The sequence below is a fragment of the Schistocerca americana genome, chromosome 4 (assembly GCF_021461395.2).
Source record: "Schistocerca americana isolate TAMUIC-IGC-003095 chromosome 4, iqSchAmer2.1, whole genome shotgun sequence".
Classification (NCBI taxonomy): domain Eukaryota; kingdom Metazoa; phylum Arthropoda; class Insecta; order Orthoptera; family Acrididae; genus Schistocerca; species Schistocerca americana.
In genome coordinates, this window is record NC_060122.1 from 618,071,671 (window position 1) to 618,088,192 (window position 16,522).

Below are 16,522 nucleotides of genomic sequence, written 5' to 3' on the forward strand. Positions count from 1 at the left end.
CTGACTCTTAAATCTATACTCGATGTTAACAAATTTCTCTTCTTCAGAAACGCTTTCCTTGCCATTGCCAGCCTACATATTATATCCTCTCTACTTCGACCATCATCAGTTATTTTGCTCCCCAAATAGCAAAACTCGTTTACTACTTTAATTGTCTCATTTACTAATCTAATACCCTCAGCATCACCCGATTTAATTCGACTACATTCCATATCCTCGTTTTGCTTTTGTTGATGTTCATCTTATATCCTCCTTTCAAGACACTGTCCATTCCGTTCAACTGTTCTTCCAAGTCCTTACCTGTCTCTGAAAGAATTACAATGTCATCGGCGAACCTCAAAGTTTTTATTTCTTCTTTGTTAAATTTCATTCCTATACAAATTCTTATATTTATTCTTGAACGATACCGATCGTGGAAATACTCTAAACACGGAAATTCCAAACAGCACGTGAATCGTGCGAAGGATGTTTGCCACAGAAAAATTCCTCGTATGAATCTCGCTTGACAAAGAAGTTACTAACATTGCCGAAGATTTCACGCGTTGACAATAATTTCGCGGAAAATCATGCTAGCGGACGACTTTTCCGAAAATTGGCGCTTGCAATTGATTATGACTCAAGATACAGCACAGAAAACGATTTCAAATATTTTTTCCATTCATTTGTTATTTTTATTTTTTAAAACTTTATTCGCTAAACATACAATCAATAGACGAATAAGGACAGCGTTATTTCAATATACGTTGGAAAACATACATGTAGAAATATTCTGCTGACACAGGTAGATAAATGAAAAATAAAAATAAAAATGATAATTGGGTTTCGAACACGTAGTGAAAAAGTGTGAAATCGTAACGGTAGCCACTGTGCCATAGCTTCCGTCGGTCTGTCTACTCGCTAAAGGCACTTAAATTTCCTAGAAAATTTTGACCATCGTTTTCTCAGAAACGGTCGAATATCTACAGATAAGCCGGAACATGAGTTCGTTTATTTTGAAGCGTCTTCCACTGAACGAAGTGTCCTGCAGATCGGGTTATGGCATTTGCCGTGTTCTCCTAGTGAGTATTTACGTGTCGTGAGTTATGCTAATTCAAGACATTTACGCAGGTTATAACTATAATATGCGCCTTACTGTGTTAAACTATTAACGTGAGACATTGCCTCTTAATGAGTAGATTATCTCAGCATTTCAAATTTTTGAATTTGGTCGCTTTATATGAAAGACTGAAAATCAAATTTGTTACCCCTGGAAACCTTTAGATAGGCAACCTGCAACTTGATCTGAATTCCATGTCCCTGGACGTTCTCTTACTAACATAGATAAAACTATGAATCAGACCTAGAAGAGGGCACGAGACGAAGAAACTTCGATTTCTAGAATTTACTGCAAAGAGTTGGGTAAACTGCACAATCGAGGGTATAATTTTGTTCCTGAAATGTCACGACATGAAGCAAAGAAGAGGACGTTATAGCTGTACAACCACGGGTAGGTTTACCATAAGTATGGGATTAGCCCGAATAGTCCTGGTGTCGATGCCGTTGGGCCTTCAAGGCCTCTTCGAGCGGAGTTTTATTTCCTCGGATAATGTCCAGATATGCACAAATGTATTATGACTCGAAACGATTTATTAAAAATTGTATACCTATATGTTCGACATCACGTTTTTAAACATTCTCTTACGACAATGCCTCTTTCAGCTGACATTAGAGCAAGCTCTAAAGACAATTGAAGAACTTGAGTTAACTGGTCTGATTCAGAATAGAGTGCACAAGTTGTTAACGATATTATAAAAGATTCCTTAAATATTGATACACCTACACTGGTGGACTAAGCAATTCAAAACCAAAGGGTAGCTTGTAGTTAAAGTTCTAAAAAAATACCAGATTCTTTTAAATAGAAGATAAAAACAATTTTTAAGGAGGCTCAAAAGACTGATATTTCATGTTGCAATATTTCCAAAATGGTTGAGCTTGTAACGTCTTTGCCTGGGAAATTTGCTCCAGACAAGAGTGTCTTTTTTTTCAATTATGGGGAACATCTGGTCTGCAGAGAGGGGTAGACTGTCAATATCTACTGTTAAACATCTCTTACATGTTAAAATTAATTCAGAACACTCTTGTTGCGAATTTTATCATGTAATTCAAGCAAACAAACCATTTCTGAAAAAAATGTCTTGTCTAGTGATAAACACAAATGAATAAATAGAGTTTAATGTTTCAACAACCCGTTAAGACTTCTAAGTAATTTCAAGAACATGTCCTGAGCTGAACCCAAAAATATATGGTCTATTATGTCTTGGGTTGGGCCCAAAAAATATAGGAACTCTAAAAATAAAGGGCAAGTGTTGACAGCTTTCGTCATTCTTACTGTAAACTGAAACTTTGATACTATGGAATTACATTGTATACGTATGGACTGTTGTCCTGTGGCTGGCAGCTCTACTCCGTATTCAGTAAACTGAGCCCAGTGAAATTTGCTAACAGAAAAGGTCTGCCAGAATGAGATTTTCACTCTGCAGCGGAGTGTGCGCTGATATGAAACGTCCTGGAAGATCCAAACTGTGTGCCGGACCGAGACTCGAACTCGGGACCTTTGCCTTTCGCGGGAAAGTGCTCCACCAACTGAGCTATCCAAGCACGACTCACGCCCCGTCCTCACAGCTTTACTTCTGCCAGTATCTCGTCTTCTACCTTCCAAACTTTATAGAAGGTAGGAGACGAGATACTGGCAGAAGTAAAGCTGTCAGGACGGGGCGTGAGTCGTGCTTGGGTAGTTCCATTCTTTGGACATACAACAACATTTGAAGATTTTGTTGTGGTTGGCAGGAGAGCCAACACCGTGTTACTAGAGGAGGCCGAAAGGCACGCGTTTTAGCTCACGCAGGCTGGCGTGAGGTCTGGAACAGGACAAGGACATTAGAATTTAGAAAAACGGACGTAGCTGGTGGAATACTTAAATTCAATCAATTAATGGTGAACGTCGCTCTTGACGGTACGTGATTCACAATATCAATTGTAACTGAATATGGCGCCTTGCTAGGTCGTAGGAAATGACGTAGCTGAAGGCTATGCTAAACTATCGTCTCGGCAAATGAGAGCGTATTTTGTCAGTGAACCATCGCTAGCAAAGTCGGTTGTACAACTGGGTCGAGTTCTAGGAAGTCTCTCTAGACCTGCCGTGTGGCGGCGCTCGGTCTGCAATCTCTGATAGTGGCGACACGCGGGTCCGACGTATACTAACGGACCGCGGCCGATTTAAAGGGTACCACCTAGCAAGTGTGGTGTCTGGCGGTGACACCACAGATTCCATCCACATAAATATCTTGCTAACTCTTTAGAACCTCTCTTCCTGATTTTCCATTAAAAACTACGTGTAATCCTGTCTTCAGAGTTGTCGGCAATTAAAAGAAACTGCCACTGTCATTCGCAGTTTGTCCTGCTTGAGGATCAACTCCTTGTAATGATTATGCTATTTTCTGATTTGGCCCGACATGCATCGAGCTGGTAGTTGCCGCGTACAATCAGTGTGTTAGGATACCCCGAGGAAGAGTAATGGACGCTGGTTTGCTGCGAGATATATGAAGCTAGAACAGATGACTTAAGCGATAAAAGGCACTTTCTAATAGTGCGTGAACATAAATGCTGCGCAACAGTACAGACGATATGTTTAGTGCACTAATTAAGCCGAATAGTGCTTGATACACGCCGCGTGAACTTAGCCAGCAAGATCGTAGTTAAGCTCACGAGTAGGCGATCAGTAGACTTGAATGGTCTGACTGTGAAGTTGACTCAAGTTTATGTGGAAAAACCGTTTCTGATTAGATTTAATTTTACCAGAACCGAGATACCGTGATTGGTACATAATACTCTTTCATTCTCTCCGTGTCGAAATATTTGTTGCGCTGAAATATTTCAATACATTTACAAGGACAGCAATACGGGGGTAGAAAAGGTTGCGCTCCAGTTTCAGGTAGGTGATTCAGGCAACAGCTTTAAAGCATGAACTTTTATGTCACCTAAAAGCTATATTATTACACCCACGCTACTTACAATTTCTAACAGAGTCGTAATAAATAAACACTAGTCTGATTGGGTAAGCTTATTACATGACATTTTTTGCATGGCATTACAGTTAATAACATAGCTACCTACGTAAGCAGTGCCCACGTTTCCAAAGCGCTCCTCTGTAGGCAGTGATTTGTACAATTGACAACGTCACAATGTTTCCGTTCAATCTTACATGTCGAGTACTGATGATAATAAAAGTCAGGACCTTCAGTCCACGTTCATATAATTAAAGACTGTTAAGCTATGCAACCAACAGTCTTGGTTTCGATCCCCAGTTAGTGGTAGGATTTCTATCTGTCCTTAGTCGTTTCTTTGACCGTTTGTTAATGTAAAAATGCCAAGATAATCCGGAGCTCTGAGGCTTCGTTAAACTATAGGTCCCTCTATGATTTCGCGGAAAATTTAAGTGTATATCAGAAGGATAGCCCAATGATGGTGGTGTGTTTGTCGCAGCAGACAAGAAATTCAAATCCACCGAGATAGAAACTGAAGCAGCATGTGATATTGTATGGGCAAGACTCTGTATGAGGGGTGAGCATACAATGATAATTGGATCCTTCTATCGCCCACCAGACTCATCTCCTGATGTACCCGAAAACTTTAGAGAAAATCTCAGTTCACATGTACGTAAGTTCCCCAGTCATACTGCAATTATCGGTGGTGACTTAAATTATCCAACAATTAATTGGGAAAATTACAGTTCTGTTAGTGGTGTGCGTGATAAGACATCCTGTGAAACTTTAATAAATGCCATCTCTGAAAACTACCTAGGACAAAAAGTTAGGAACCCGACTCATGATGGAAATATATAGGATCTAATGGCAACAAACAGATTTGACCCTCTTTGAGGATGTCCACATAGAAACTAGTATCAGTGACCTTGAAGCAGTTGTGGCAACAATGATTATCAAAGTGCAAAGGACGACTAAAACAAGCACAAAGATGTACGTATATGTTCAGCAAACTAGATAAAAAATCAGCAGTGTTATATCTCAATGAGAAACTTGAAACTTTCAGCACAGGGCAGGAGCATATAGAGAAACTCAGGGTCAAGATTAGAAGAATAGTTGACTAAGCACTTTACCCAGTAAAACAGTTCATAAGGGGAGGGAACCTCCATGGTATAAGGCCACTGTAAGGAAATAACTAAAGAAACATAGATTACTGCATAATAGGTGTAAAAAATGCGTAGGGCTATAGATAGAGAGATGCCGAACGAAATGCGTTTGGATGTCAACAGAGTAATGCGTGCTGACTTGACTGCCGTAGCAAAATATTATCAAGTGACCTTTCACAGAACCCAGACAGATTCTGGTCACATGTAAAGCCTGTGGCATCAGAGTGTCATTCCAGTCCCTAGCGAATGAGTCAGGAACTGAAATTAAGGGTAGCAAAGCCAACGCTGAAATGCTTAACTCCGTTTTCAAATGTTTCTTTGCAAAGGAATACCCAGGAAAATTGTCCCAACTTAACCCTTGCACCTCTGAAAAGATAAGTGAAATAATTGTTAGGGTCAGTGGTGTTGAGAAACAACTAAAATAGCCTAGTTAAAATTGAACAAACCTCCAGGGCCCGACGGAATCCCTGTCAGATTCTACACTGAATTTTCGGCTGACTTAGGCCCTCTTCTTATTAGAATCTTTTTTCAGATCCCTCAAACCAAAAACCTTGGTCAGTTCTTGCAAGAAGACACAGACTTTTACAGTAAGTGTTGTACAAATGATACACAAAATTACCGTCCAGTATCCCTGAGGCCCATTTGTTATTCTGAGCTCAAACACAATGAGGTATCTTCAACAGAATGACCTGCTCAATGCCAACCGGAATGGATTCCGAAAACATTGGTAATGTGAAACTAAAATCGCACATTTCTCACAAGATATACTGAAAGCTTTGGATCAAGGCAGACAGGCTGTTGCAGTATTTTTTGATTTCCGAAAAGCATTTGACTCAGTACCACACTCACGATTATTGTCGAAAGTACGATCATATGGTATATCAAGTGAAATTTGTGACTGGATTGAGGACTTTTTGGTAGGGAAGACGCATGTTATTTTGGATAGAGAGTCATCGCCAGATGCAGAAGTAACTTCGGGCGTGCCCGAGGGAAGTGTATTGGGGCCCTTGCTGTTCATGTTGTATATTAATGACCTTACAGACAAAATTAGTAGTAACATCCGGCTTTTTGCAGATGACGCAGTTATCTATAATAAATACTATCTGAAAGAAAATGCATAAATATTCAGTCAGATCTTATAAGATTTCAAAATGGTGCAGAGATTGGTAACTTGCTCTAAATGTTCGGAAATTTATCATTTTGCTCTTCACAAAACTAAATGACTATAACATCAATGAGTCACTGTTGGATTCGGCTAGCTCATACAAATACTTGGTGTAACACTTTGTAAGGATATGAAACGGAATGATGATAGAGGTTCAGTAGTGTGTAAAGCAAAGTGGTAGACTTCGGTTTATTGGTAGAATACGACTGGTTCTAGAACACTGCTCAACTGCGTGGCTCCCGTACCAAAGAACTGACGGGGAATATTGAACGTATACAAAGAAGGGCAGCACGAGTCGTCACAGATTTGTTTTATCCATGGGACAGTGTCACAGAGACACTGAAGCATCTGAACTGGAAGACTCTTGAAGATAGACCTAAACTATCCAGAGAAAGCGTATTAACACAGTTTGAAGAACCGGATTTAAATGATTAACTTAGGAATATACTACAACCCCCTACATTTTGCTCACATAGGGATCGTGAGGATAAGATTAGGCACAACTGAGGCACAGAGGCATTCAAACGGTCATTCTTCCCGCGCTCCATAAGTGAATAGAACAGGAAGAAACCTTAACAGCTGGTACAATGGGACGTACCGTCCGCCAAGCACCTCACTGTTGTATGCAGAGTATACATGTAGATTTAGCTACCTGGCTGCGTAGATCAGTTTCAACGTATGAGGAAGTCAACGGCGTACCAATTTTCATAGTTCAAAAATGGTTCAAATGGCTCTGAGCACTATGGGACTTAACATCTGAGGTCATCAGTCCCCTAGAACTTAGAACTACTTAAACCTAACTAACCTAATAACATCACACACATCCATGCCCGAGGCAGGATTCGAACCTGCGACCGTAGAAGTCGCGCGGTTCCGGACTGAAGCGCCTAGAACCGCTCGGCCACCGTGGCCGGCCAATTCTCATAGGATCATGCTTAGCAGTGCACCGTGATATTCAAACAAACCTGCGAGTTGATGACAGCTTTACCTTATTATAAGTACTGAGGAAATGTGACACATTAGTTCGTAGCACGAGTCATAAAGCAAGGCGGTGTGAGGTGATGTGGAACGATGGTGTGGCAGGATCTAGGACCATCTTGTGGAAGGATACTTTTGTAGGGACGAAGGCACCATGAATAATATGTTGGGTAACAGCTGTCTTAGGAGAATGGACTCGACCAAGAGAGAAATAATCTCTATTTAAAATGTATTTTGAAGCCTGTTTCCGCTGGAAACGTAGGTAGAGCTACTCTTTCGCTTTTGCCATGAGCAGAGATTGATAAAGTCTTAGGAGGCAGTCAAAAAAGAGTGGAAAAGTAAAATTCTCTTGCTAAGAAAGGACGTGGCAAGCTAATAAGTTGGAGTGCCACGCTACAAGAGCATTGCAGACGCATGCCCGGTCTGTGTAGCGTTCGCTCAGCTGCGGTGAAGGCAGGAAGGTTACGCAGGGTTTAACGTCGCGTTGACGTAGAGGTCATTAGCGACTGAACGCAAGCTGGGACTGTTTCAAGGATGGAGAGGAAAATCAGCTGTGACGTTTAAAACGAACTGTCCGGGCACTTGCCAGGGACAGTTTAGGGAAACCAGCGAAAACTTAAATCTGGATGGTAGGACGGGAAGATGAACCCTCGTCCTCCCTAATGCGAGGTCAGCGTGATAAACACTGCGCTACCTAGTTGGGTCTCGCCGCCGCCCCCAACGAATGGCTGCAACTAGTTTAGAGTGATCGGGGGAAATTCTTCTGACTGGCTCCAAACCGTTTGGTAGTCCTGCTGCAAAGAAATCAGTGCGCGCGCGAGAGCGCATAGCTTTTTGTGTTCAGCCTCGCAGCATTCTTGTTGAAGAAAATAAGTACTACGTTCCTGCCAGCCTTCTAAATGACATACGAACCTTGTGAAAACTTAATATAGCCTAGTGTAATTTTACTCCCTTGAGGGATTTTTCTGTAGAAATGAGCTGGATATATGAAGCGTGAAGCACTAAATCAAAAGGACCTGACTATACTTTTCACTTTCAAAATGAATCAATTTTCTCTCTTCCATACAAGGATCCGAGCACAAGATCAAATAACTGGGGATCACATGCTATACTCATTGCTATAAATTACGTGCACCCATTAACTTGGCTCACTTTATGGCGTAGGTGGCATGGGTAGAAATAAGCATGCTATGCTGTTATATATTAGTGAAATATAACTGTTTACCAGATTCATAACAAGCGAACACAGTACAGCCACTTCCTACCAAATAAACCAGCGACAATTTTTCTTCAATTTAGATAATTTCCAGCGTTTGTAATGTTTGGCCATTAACTACATTTCAGTTTATTAACATTTGTATTAATTATATGTAATGTACTGCCAATCAGATACAAAATGTATGTTACCAAACTCAATGAGACAAGCTTACCAAATTTGTTACATTACGCAAATGATCAAAATATGTAAAAGAGAACAGGATGTTTATGAGAAAAGTGGTGTCAGGAATAATTAGGAACTACTTCAGTTAACATTTTGTACCACTGCTTCTCCGAGAAGCGCCATTCGCAAGTGGGAAGCAGAAACGTTTTGCCGGCCGCGGTGGCCGTGCGGTTCTGGCGCTGCAGTCCGGAACCGCGGGACTGCTACGGTCGCAGGTTCGAATCCTGCCTCGGGCATGGGTGTGTGTGATGTCCTTAGGTTAGTTAGGTTTAAGTAGTTCTAAGTTCTGGGGACTTATGACCTAAGATGTTGAGTCCCATAGTGCTCAGAGCCATTTGAACCATTTTTGCAGAAACGTTTGTTTCAATTTGATTCATCATAACCGATGTTTCGAAAAGCCTGCAACCGCCATGCATTCTTTAAATAACGAAACACTGGCCCACTTATGCGTTTTTTCATGTTTGGAAAGACACGTTTCGAGAATGGAGTGTTCCCTCGAAAATTTCAAGCGTTTAGATATGCCACCGGCTAACGTTAGTGCACTCCTTGGATCAATAAAGGATGATTTTGGACTGAGGAGACATGGAGTACGCTGTATAAAATTCTTTGTCATTGTGGGATGACATATAATGGCCGAACTATCTGTACTATTCGGGACCGATGTGTAGAAAATTGTCACACTCGTTTACTCCAGCCATAGTAATTCGCAGTGGTGGAACACTGTCTTAACGAGGGACATGAGATGTTGTATGATGAGACGCAAATGACGCTCCTGCTTCCCGCTACTGGGAATGTGTTCTAAAGGAATGTACTGAGATTCGTTTATCTGATAATATTATTGATAGGGAAAAGGGTTTCCCTTTCAGTAAGACTCGGATTCCGATTTTATCCGATATGGAACGACAACGGTTTTCATTTGACTAGCGGATATTTTTAATCAGTGTTCCGCTAGAGATACGAGGTGCGGCTAGAAAAAAACCGGACTGATGCTGGAAAAAACATTTATTTACAATTATTTACAATTTCATGTTATCTCCTTCAATGTACTCTCCTCCTCGGTCTCTACACCGCTCCATACGAATTTTCCACTGTTCATAGCAATGCTGCAGATCATTTTCGGTAAGTCCATACATTACTTCCGTCGCTTTTTCTTTTACTGTTTCAACAGTCTCAAATCTAGTTCCTTTCAAAGCTGACTTGACTTTAGGGAAAAGAAAAAAGTCACAGGGGGCCAAATCAGGTGAGTAGGGTGGATGATCTAAGATGGGAATGTTGTGTTTTGCCAAAAACGTCTTCACTGACAACGCACTGTGAGCTGGGGCATTGTCTTGATGAAGGATCCATGACTTTTTTCTCCACAAATCGTTCCGTTTTCTTCGTACTCGCTCACGTAGGGTAGCCAGGACGCTAATGTAGTAATGCTGATTCACTGTTTGTCTCTCTGGTACCCAATCAATGTGCACAACCCCTTTGATGTCAAAAAAGCAATCATCATTGCCTTGAATTTCGATTTTGACATTCGTGCTTTTTTTTGTCGTGGAGAACCAGAAGTTTTCCAATGCATCGATTGGCGTTTAGTTTCGGGATCGTAAGTAAAAAACCACGATTCATCGCAAGTAATAACATTTTGTAAGGAGGTGGGATCACTTTCAATGTTTTCCAGGATGTCAGAACAAATCATTCTTCGGCGTTCCTTCTGCTCAATTGTGAGACACTTTGGAACCATTTTTGAACACACTTTGTTCATGTTGAAACTTTCATGAAGAATCTGCCTAACACTTTCCTTGTCAACTCCTGTTAACTCAGACACTGCTCTGATTGTTAAATGGCGATCTTGTCGAACAAGTTTACCGATTTTTTCAATGTTTGCATCAGTTTTTGCTGACAATGGTCTGCCAGTGCGAGTGTCATCACTGGTGTCTTCGCGGCCATCTTTAAATCGTTTAAACCACTCAAACACTTGTGTTTGCGATAAACAATCATCGCCGTACACTTGTTGTAACATTACAAACGTTTCACTTGCCGATTTTCCTAGTTTGAAACAAAATTTGATGTTAACACGCTGTTCTTTCTGTACACTCAACATTTTCCGACGCACAGACAAAACGTCAACTACTTAAAACAGACGCCACGGGCAGACTGAGTGCAGGAGGCAGATGAAACTCGAGCAGTAGGCGGAGCGAGAGTCACGTGACAGGCCACGCAACTTTCAGCCTTATTGCATTCGTTTTATTGTTTCACCAGTACCAGTCCGGTTTTTTTTTCTAGCCACACCTCGTACATCGTATTGTCTGATTCTTCCACCGGTGCGCTACAAGTTCCCAGCGCTGCTGCTTGCACACGGATTGTGGGGCGGCCGCGGTCTATAAACGAGCCCCCAATTCCGTTGGAAACCCAGCACGCTCGCCTGAAGATGGCGGCCAGTTGGTCGGTTGAAATTTTGTCTCGAGATGAATGCATTATCCGGTTGCTCACCCCAGAAATGTGTCATCAGTCATTACGCCGGGAAAGTCTACGAAATCACTTGGCTACATCGTTCAGTGGGGAGGGGCACCACGTCGTAACACAATGGCCAGGGCAGAGAGTGCGATTGCGACGTTACGAGCTCTAATTGGAGGAACTATAGCCATATCTCAGTTAGTTGCCACGTGACGTTTAACGTGAAAAGTTGCGATGTTGCCGCGACAAGTCTGTCTGCAGGCCACCACCTCTATGCTCCGCTCCCCGGTGCGCAAAAAATTCCTTTAAGATCTCAGTCTCGTACAGAAATCACGTACAAACATTGAGGTCTACGTATTGAACAGATCCCTGTAGTGAATCTAAGTGTGTCTACATCTACATCTACATCTACATTGATACTCCGCAAGCCACCCAACGGTGTGTGGCGGAGGGCACTTTACGTGCCACTGTCATTACCTCCCTTTCCTGTTCCAGTCGCGTATGGTTCACGGGAAGAACGACTGTCTGAAAGCCTCCGTGCGCGCTCGAATCTCTCTAATTTTACATTCGTGATCTCCTCGGGAGGTATAAGTAGGGGGAAGCAATATATTCGATACCTCATCCAGAAACGCACCCTCTCGAAACCTGGCGAGCAAGTTACACCGCGATGCAGAGCGCCTCTCTTGCAGAGTCTGCCACTTGAGTTTATTAAACATCTCCGTAACGCTATCACGGTTACCAAATAACCCGGTAACGAAACGCGCCGCTCTTCTTTGGATCTTCTCTATCTCTTCCGTCAACCCGACCTGGTACGGATCCCACACTGATGAGCAATACTCAAGTGTAGGTCGAACGAGTGTTTTGTAAGCCACCTCCTTTGTTGATGGACTACATTTTCTAAGCACTCTCCCAATGAATCTCAACCTGGTACCCGCCTTACCAACAATTAATTTTATATGATCATTCCACTTCAAATCATTCCGCACGCATACTCCCAGATATTTTACAGACGTGACTGCTACCAGTGTTTGTTCCGCTATCATATAATCATACAATAAAGGATCCTTCTTTCTATGTATTCGCAATACATTACATTTGTCTATGTTAAGGGTCAGTTGCCACTCCCTGCACCAAGTGCCTATCCGCTGCAGATCTTCCTGCATTTCGCTACAATTTTCTAATGCTGCAACTTCTCTGTATACTACAACATCATCCGCGAAAAGCCGCATGGAACTTCCGACACTATCTACTAAGTCATTTATATATATTGTGAAAAGCAATGGTCCCATAACACTCCCCTGTGGCACGCCAGAGGTTACTTTAACGTCTGTAGACGTCTCTCCATTGATAACAACATGCTGTGTTCTGTTTGCTAAAAACTCTTCAATCCAGCCACACAGCTGGTCTGATATTCCGTAGGCTCTTACTTTGTTTATCAGGCGACAGTGCGGAACTGTATCGAACGCCTTCCGGAAGTCAAGAAAAATAGCATCTACCTGGGAGCCTGTATCTAATATTTTCTGGGTCTCATGAACAAATAAGGCGAGTTGGGTCTCACACGATCGCTGTTTCCGGAATCCATGTTGATTCCTACATAGTAGATTCTGAGTTTCCAGAAACGACATGATACGCGAGCAAAAAACATGTTCTAAAATTCTACAAGAGATCGACGTAAGAGATATAGGTCTATAGTTTTGCGCATCTGCTCGACGACCCTTCTTGAAGACTGGGACTACCTGTGCTCTTTTCCAATCATTTGGAACCCTCCGTTCCTCTAGAGACTTGCGGTACACGGCTGTTAGAAGGGGGGCAAGTTCTTTCGCGTACTCTGTGTAGAATCGAATTGGAATCCCGTCAGGTCCAGTGGACTTTCCTCTATTGAGTGATTCCAGTTGCTTTTCTATTCCTTGGACACTTATTTCGATGTCAGCCATTATCTATTCTTCACGGCTGGAAAAGAATGCAGACATCATACTTTGCACATACGAAAGTGGCACCACAGTATGAGCAGACAAGGCCAGTTCATCTGCCGTTGGTGTTGGGTTGGTGCATAGCTTCGTAGCGATCAATAAACCCAACAGTTACACACAACAGAGACTTTAGTCATCAGTAATATATTCTATTTCAATATTTGCAACAGTCTGCCAACGTTGGGGTAACTTCTCGATTCCGCGACTACAGAAATCACGTGGTTTCCAGGAAAAGAACTCGTCGAGCCATCTTCGGAGCGCATTTTCATCCGGAAAGGAAGTTCGTTGAAGGTTGTTGGACAGGGAGTGGAAAAGGTGAGGAAGCAAGATCAGGTGAATATGGTTGGTGCGGAATGACTTCCGAACTGTATAATCTATCCGGATGCAGGCGAGCGTTATCGTGGAGCAGCATCACTTCACGCAGTCTTCCTGGTCGTTGTTCTTCGACTGCGTCTGCAAGACGTTTAGCTGTTGACAGTAAACGTCAGCAGTGATGGTCACACCTCAGGGAAGTCATTCGTAGTACACCACACGGTCGCTGATCCACGAGATGCATAACATTATCTTTTGTGGATGCTGGATGCACACAGGTGTTTGTACGGGGAGTTGCCGCTTTGTTTGGACTCAACCATTGCTTTCCTTTCTTTATGTTAGCATCAAGGCACTATTTCTTGTTACCAATAATGATACGATATAGGACAGGAATGGCTGGTGTTGTTCACGGGCCAACTGATGACGAACAAGCAGAGATCAACATATGGCCACCTGTTGATTTTTCTGATTTTGGCTTAGAGCATGCGGTAGACATACACACTATTTTTGAACCTTCCCCATTGGATGTAAATGTCGCACGATGATGGAATGATCACATTTGCCAGTTCTCGAGTACACTGGACCATTACGGATTAAACCCAAAAGATCTTCATGAACGTGAAGAATCACTCAAAACGGTCCTCCTTCAAGCGAGAAAACCATTTTCTTGCCGTTCTGTGTACAATGCCATTATCCCCATACATAGCGCAAATTCTCCTGGCTGCTTCCGCTGCTGTCACCATTCTGCTGAATTCAAACAGAAGAATATGTCGCAAATGTTCCGATTTACCCACTTGGCACTCAATTTCCTAGCTTCCACAGCTCCCCTCACTATATCCAAATGACAAGCTCACAATATTTAAACTCAAATAGCAACAGTGAGCTACAAATAACAAATGGAAATCGATAAATAAACCCCACAGCAACCGGAATACCAGCATGAAAATCAAAAACGCTGTGAACTTGTGCACCAGTCTAGCATATTGTGGATGGCAGCGAACTACTCTAGAAAGCACTGAAAGGTCCATTGCCCACAGCGCCACCTGGCAAAGTAATTTTAATCAGCCTACAGTGCATCGAAGCCACTGTCAGTGGTGTTATCCGAGAAGAAGCGGCAGTAGTTGAAGTGAGGCAAGCAGAGGTAGAGATACACACCGGCTGTCTCCCAGGGCTTGGGCAGCTCGGGCACGCTGGGCTTGTACGAAGCCCTGTTGAAGTCCCTGATGAGCGCGCTGGCCACGCTCATGATGCCCCCCACCAGCAGGAGCGCTGCTGCCGCGCCGCACAGCGCCATGTTGCGCTCCCTGGTCGTCTTCCACAGGCGGCGCCACCAGCTGCGGCGGACGCCCTCTCCTTCACCTGCCGGCACAAACAAACCATACTCACTTTTATTTTCTTCATTGTTATTTTGAAACCTTTACATAAAGATAGGCCGGCAGCGGCCTATCTTCGCCGCTCTTCGGCCATAGAGAATACATACAGTAAACAGAAAGACAGAAAAAAAACATGGCGGATAAAAACGGGAGACAAAGTAAAATAAATGAAGCTGTTCACGGGTGCACTGTTTGAATAAAAACGTTCATCACTGTACATAACGGAGAAGACAGAGTTTCTCCTTTCGTGCTCCTCCGTTCACGTGTCTAGACACTGAATCACCGACGTGAAGACAAACACGAGCACTGGCGACGATCTCCGGCGCACGAAGATGAGCTGTTCACACCAAAAAGCCGGTGGCCCGCCAGAGGGAAGAGGTGAGGGTAGGATGGAGAGGGGGAGGGGGTTGATGCCAGTGGGAGAGAAGGAGGGAGGGGGAGGGGAGAGGGTAGACGGGGTGTCTGGAAGCATGGGGAGAGGGGGGAGGGGAGGGGAGGGAGGGAAGAAGGAAGGAGAGTGACAAGGGAAAGACAGGGCCCTGGAGGAAGAACACAGGGGGAGGAATGGGAGGATCAAAGTTGGTAGGAGAGGTAGATGGAGGGGATGAAGGTATCATCAGGGAGGGGGAGTTGGTGGAGGCCACCTTGGGCAAAGGTATGGAGTGTGGAGAGATGGAGAGCAGGTGAGATGTGGGAGTACAGGCGCGGCAGCGGATGAGGGTGGGAAAGGATGGGAGAGACAAGTGGGTGAGGGGGATCAAGTTTGCAGGAGCTGTAAAGGATCCGTATCTGTTCAAGGAAAAGGAGGAGGTGTGGGAAAGGAATTAAATCGTAGAGGATCTGCGTGGGGGAGGGGAGGCGGATGCAGTAAGCGAGGCGGAGCGCTTGGCGTTCCAGGATTTGAAGGGATTTGTAGATGGTAGGATTGGCAGCGATCCTGGCGGGATGGGCATAACAGAGGATAGGGCGGATGAGGCATCACACTCACCGAGGATTGCATTTTATGTAGAAGTGTTGGTATGTTAATCCACTAATCTATTTGTGGACATGTAGGTGGAATGTGGAAATTCCTCCATCAGAAATAGGACTTGATCGACAGGGGAACGCCTGCAATTGTAAATCCAACTGAACTGATACGACCAGTAAAACTCAGATACTTGAGAAGAAAGATCAACGATGCAGTGTGGATGCTTGCACATACTGCAACATACACAGTCCAGTCACTTAAATGGTGACCACCACCAATGTTAGACGTCAGTGTGTGATAACCACTCACAGTCACCAGGTGGCAGCACAAGCAGTGGAGGCTATATAAATCGTCCCAGGGGGAAAATGGGACGATTTTTCAGACGTCCAAAAGGGCATAATCATTGGCTTTTGGATCAAGGGTGGAAGCATTTCTGAAATAGTTAAGTTGAAAATAGTTCACATGCCATCATGATTAGGCCAAAAGTATACTGTGGATGGCAGAATGGCGCTACCCAGAATTGATGATGAGGCATCAGTGATGCACCACAGCCCATAGATGACAGGGATGATACGTGCGTTGGCGAATAGACGTGCAATCGTTGAGCACCTGCCCGCCAAGACGAACCAAGGGGTTACTAATGGTGTCTCCTCAACAACTGTTCAGCAAACATTGATGCTTATGGGCCTCTG

General features: G+C 43.5%; 1 protein-coding gene across 4 annotated transcripts in view; it reads right to left on the reverse strand.

Annotated features, from left to right (window-relative positions):
- The window catches only part of LOC124613090 (peptidoglycan-recognition protein LA-like), a 525,675-nt gene that overhangs the window by 69,157 nt on the left and 439,996 nt on the right, over positions 1-16,522 (reverse strand). For all 4 annotated transcript variants that reach the window (XM_047141682.1, XM_047141681.1, XM_047141679.1 and 1 more), the window contains one exon: positions 14,646-14,849. In XM_047141682.1, coding sequence (XP_046997638.1) covers positions 14,646-14,849 — 204 coding nt within the window. The remainder of the gene's footprint in view (positions 1-14,645; positions 14,850-16,522) is intronic.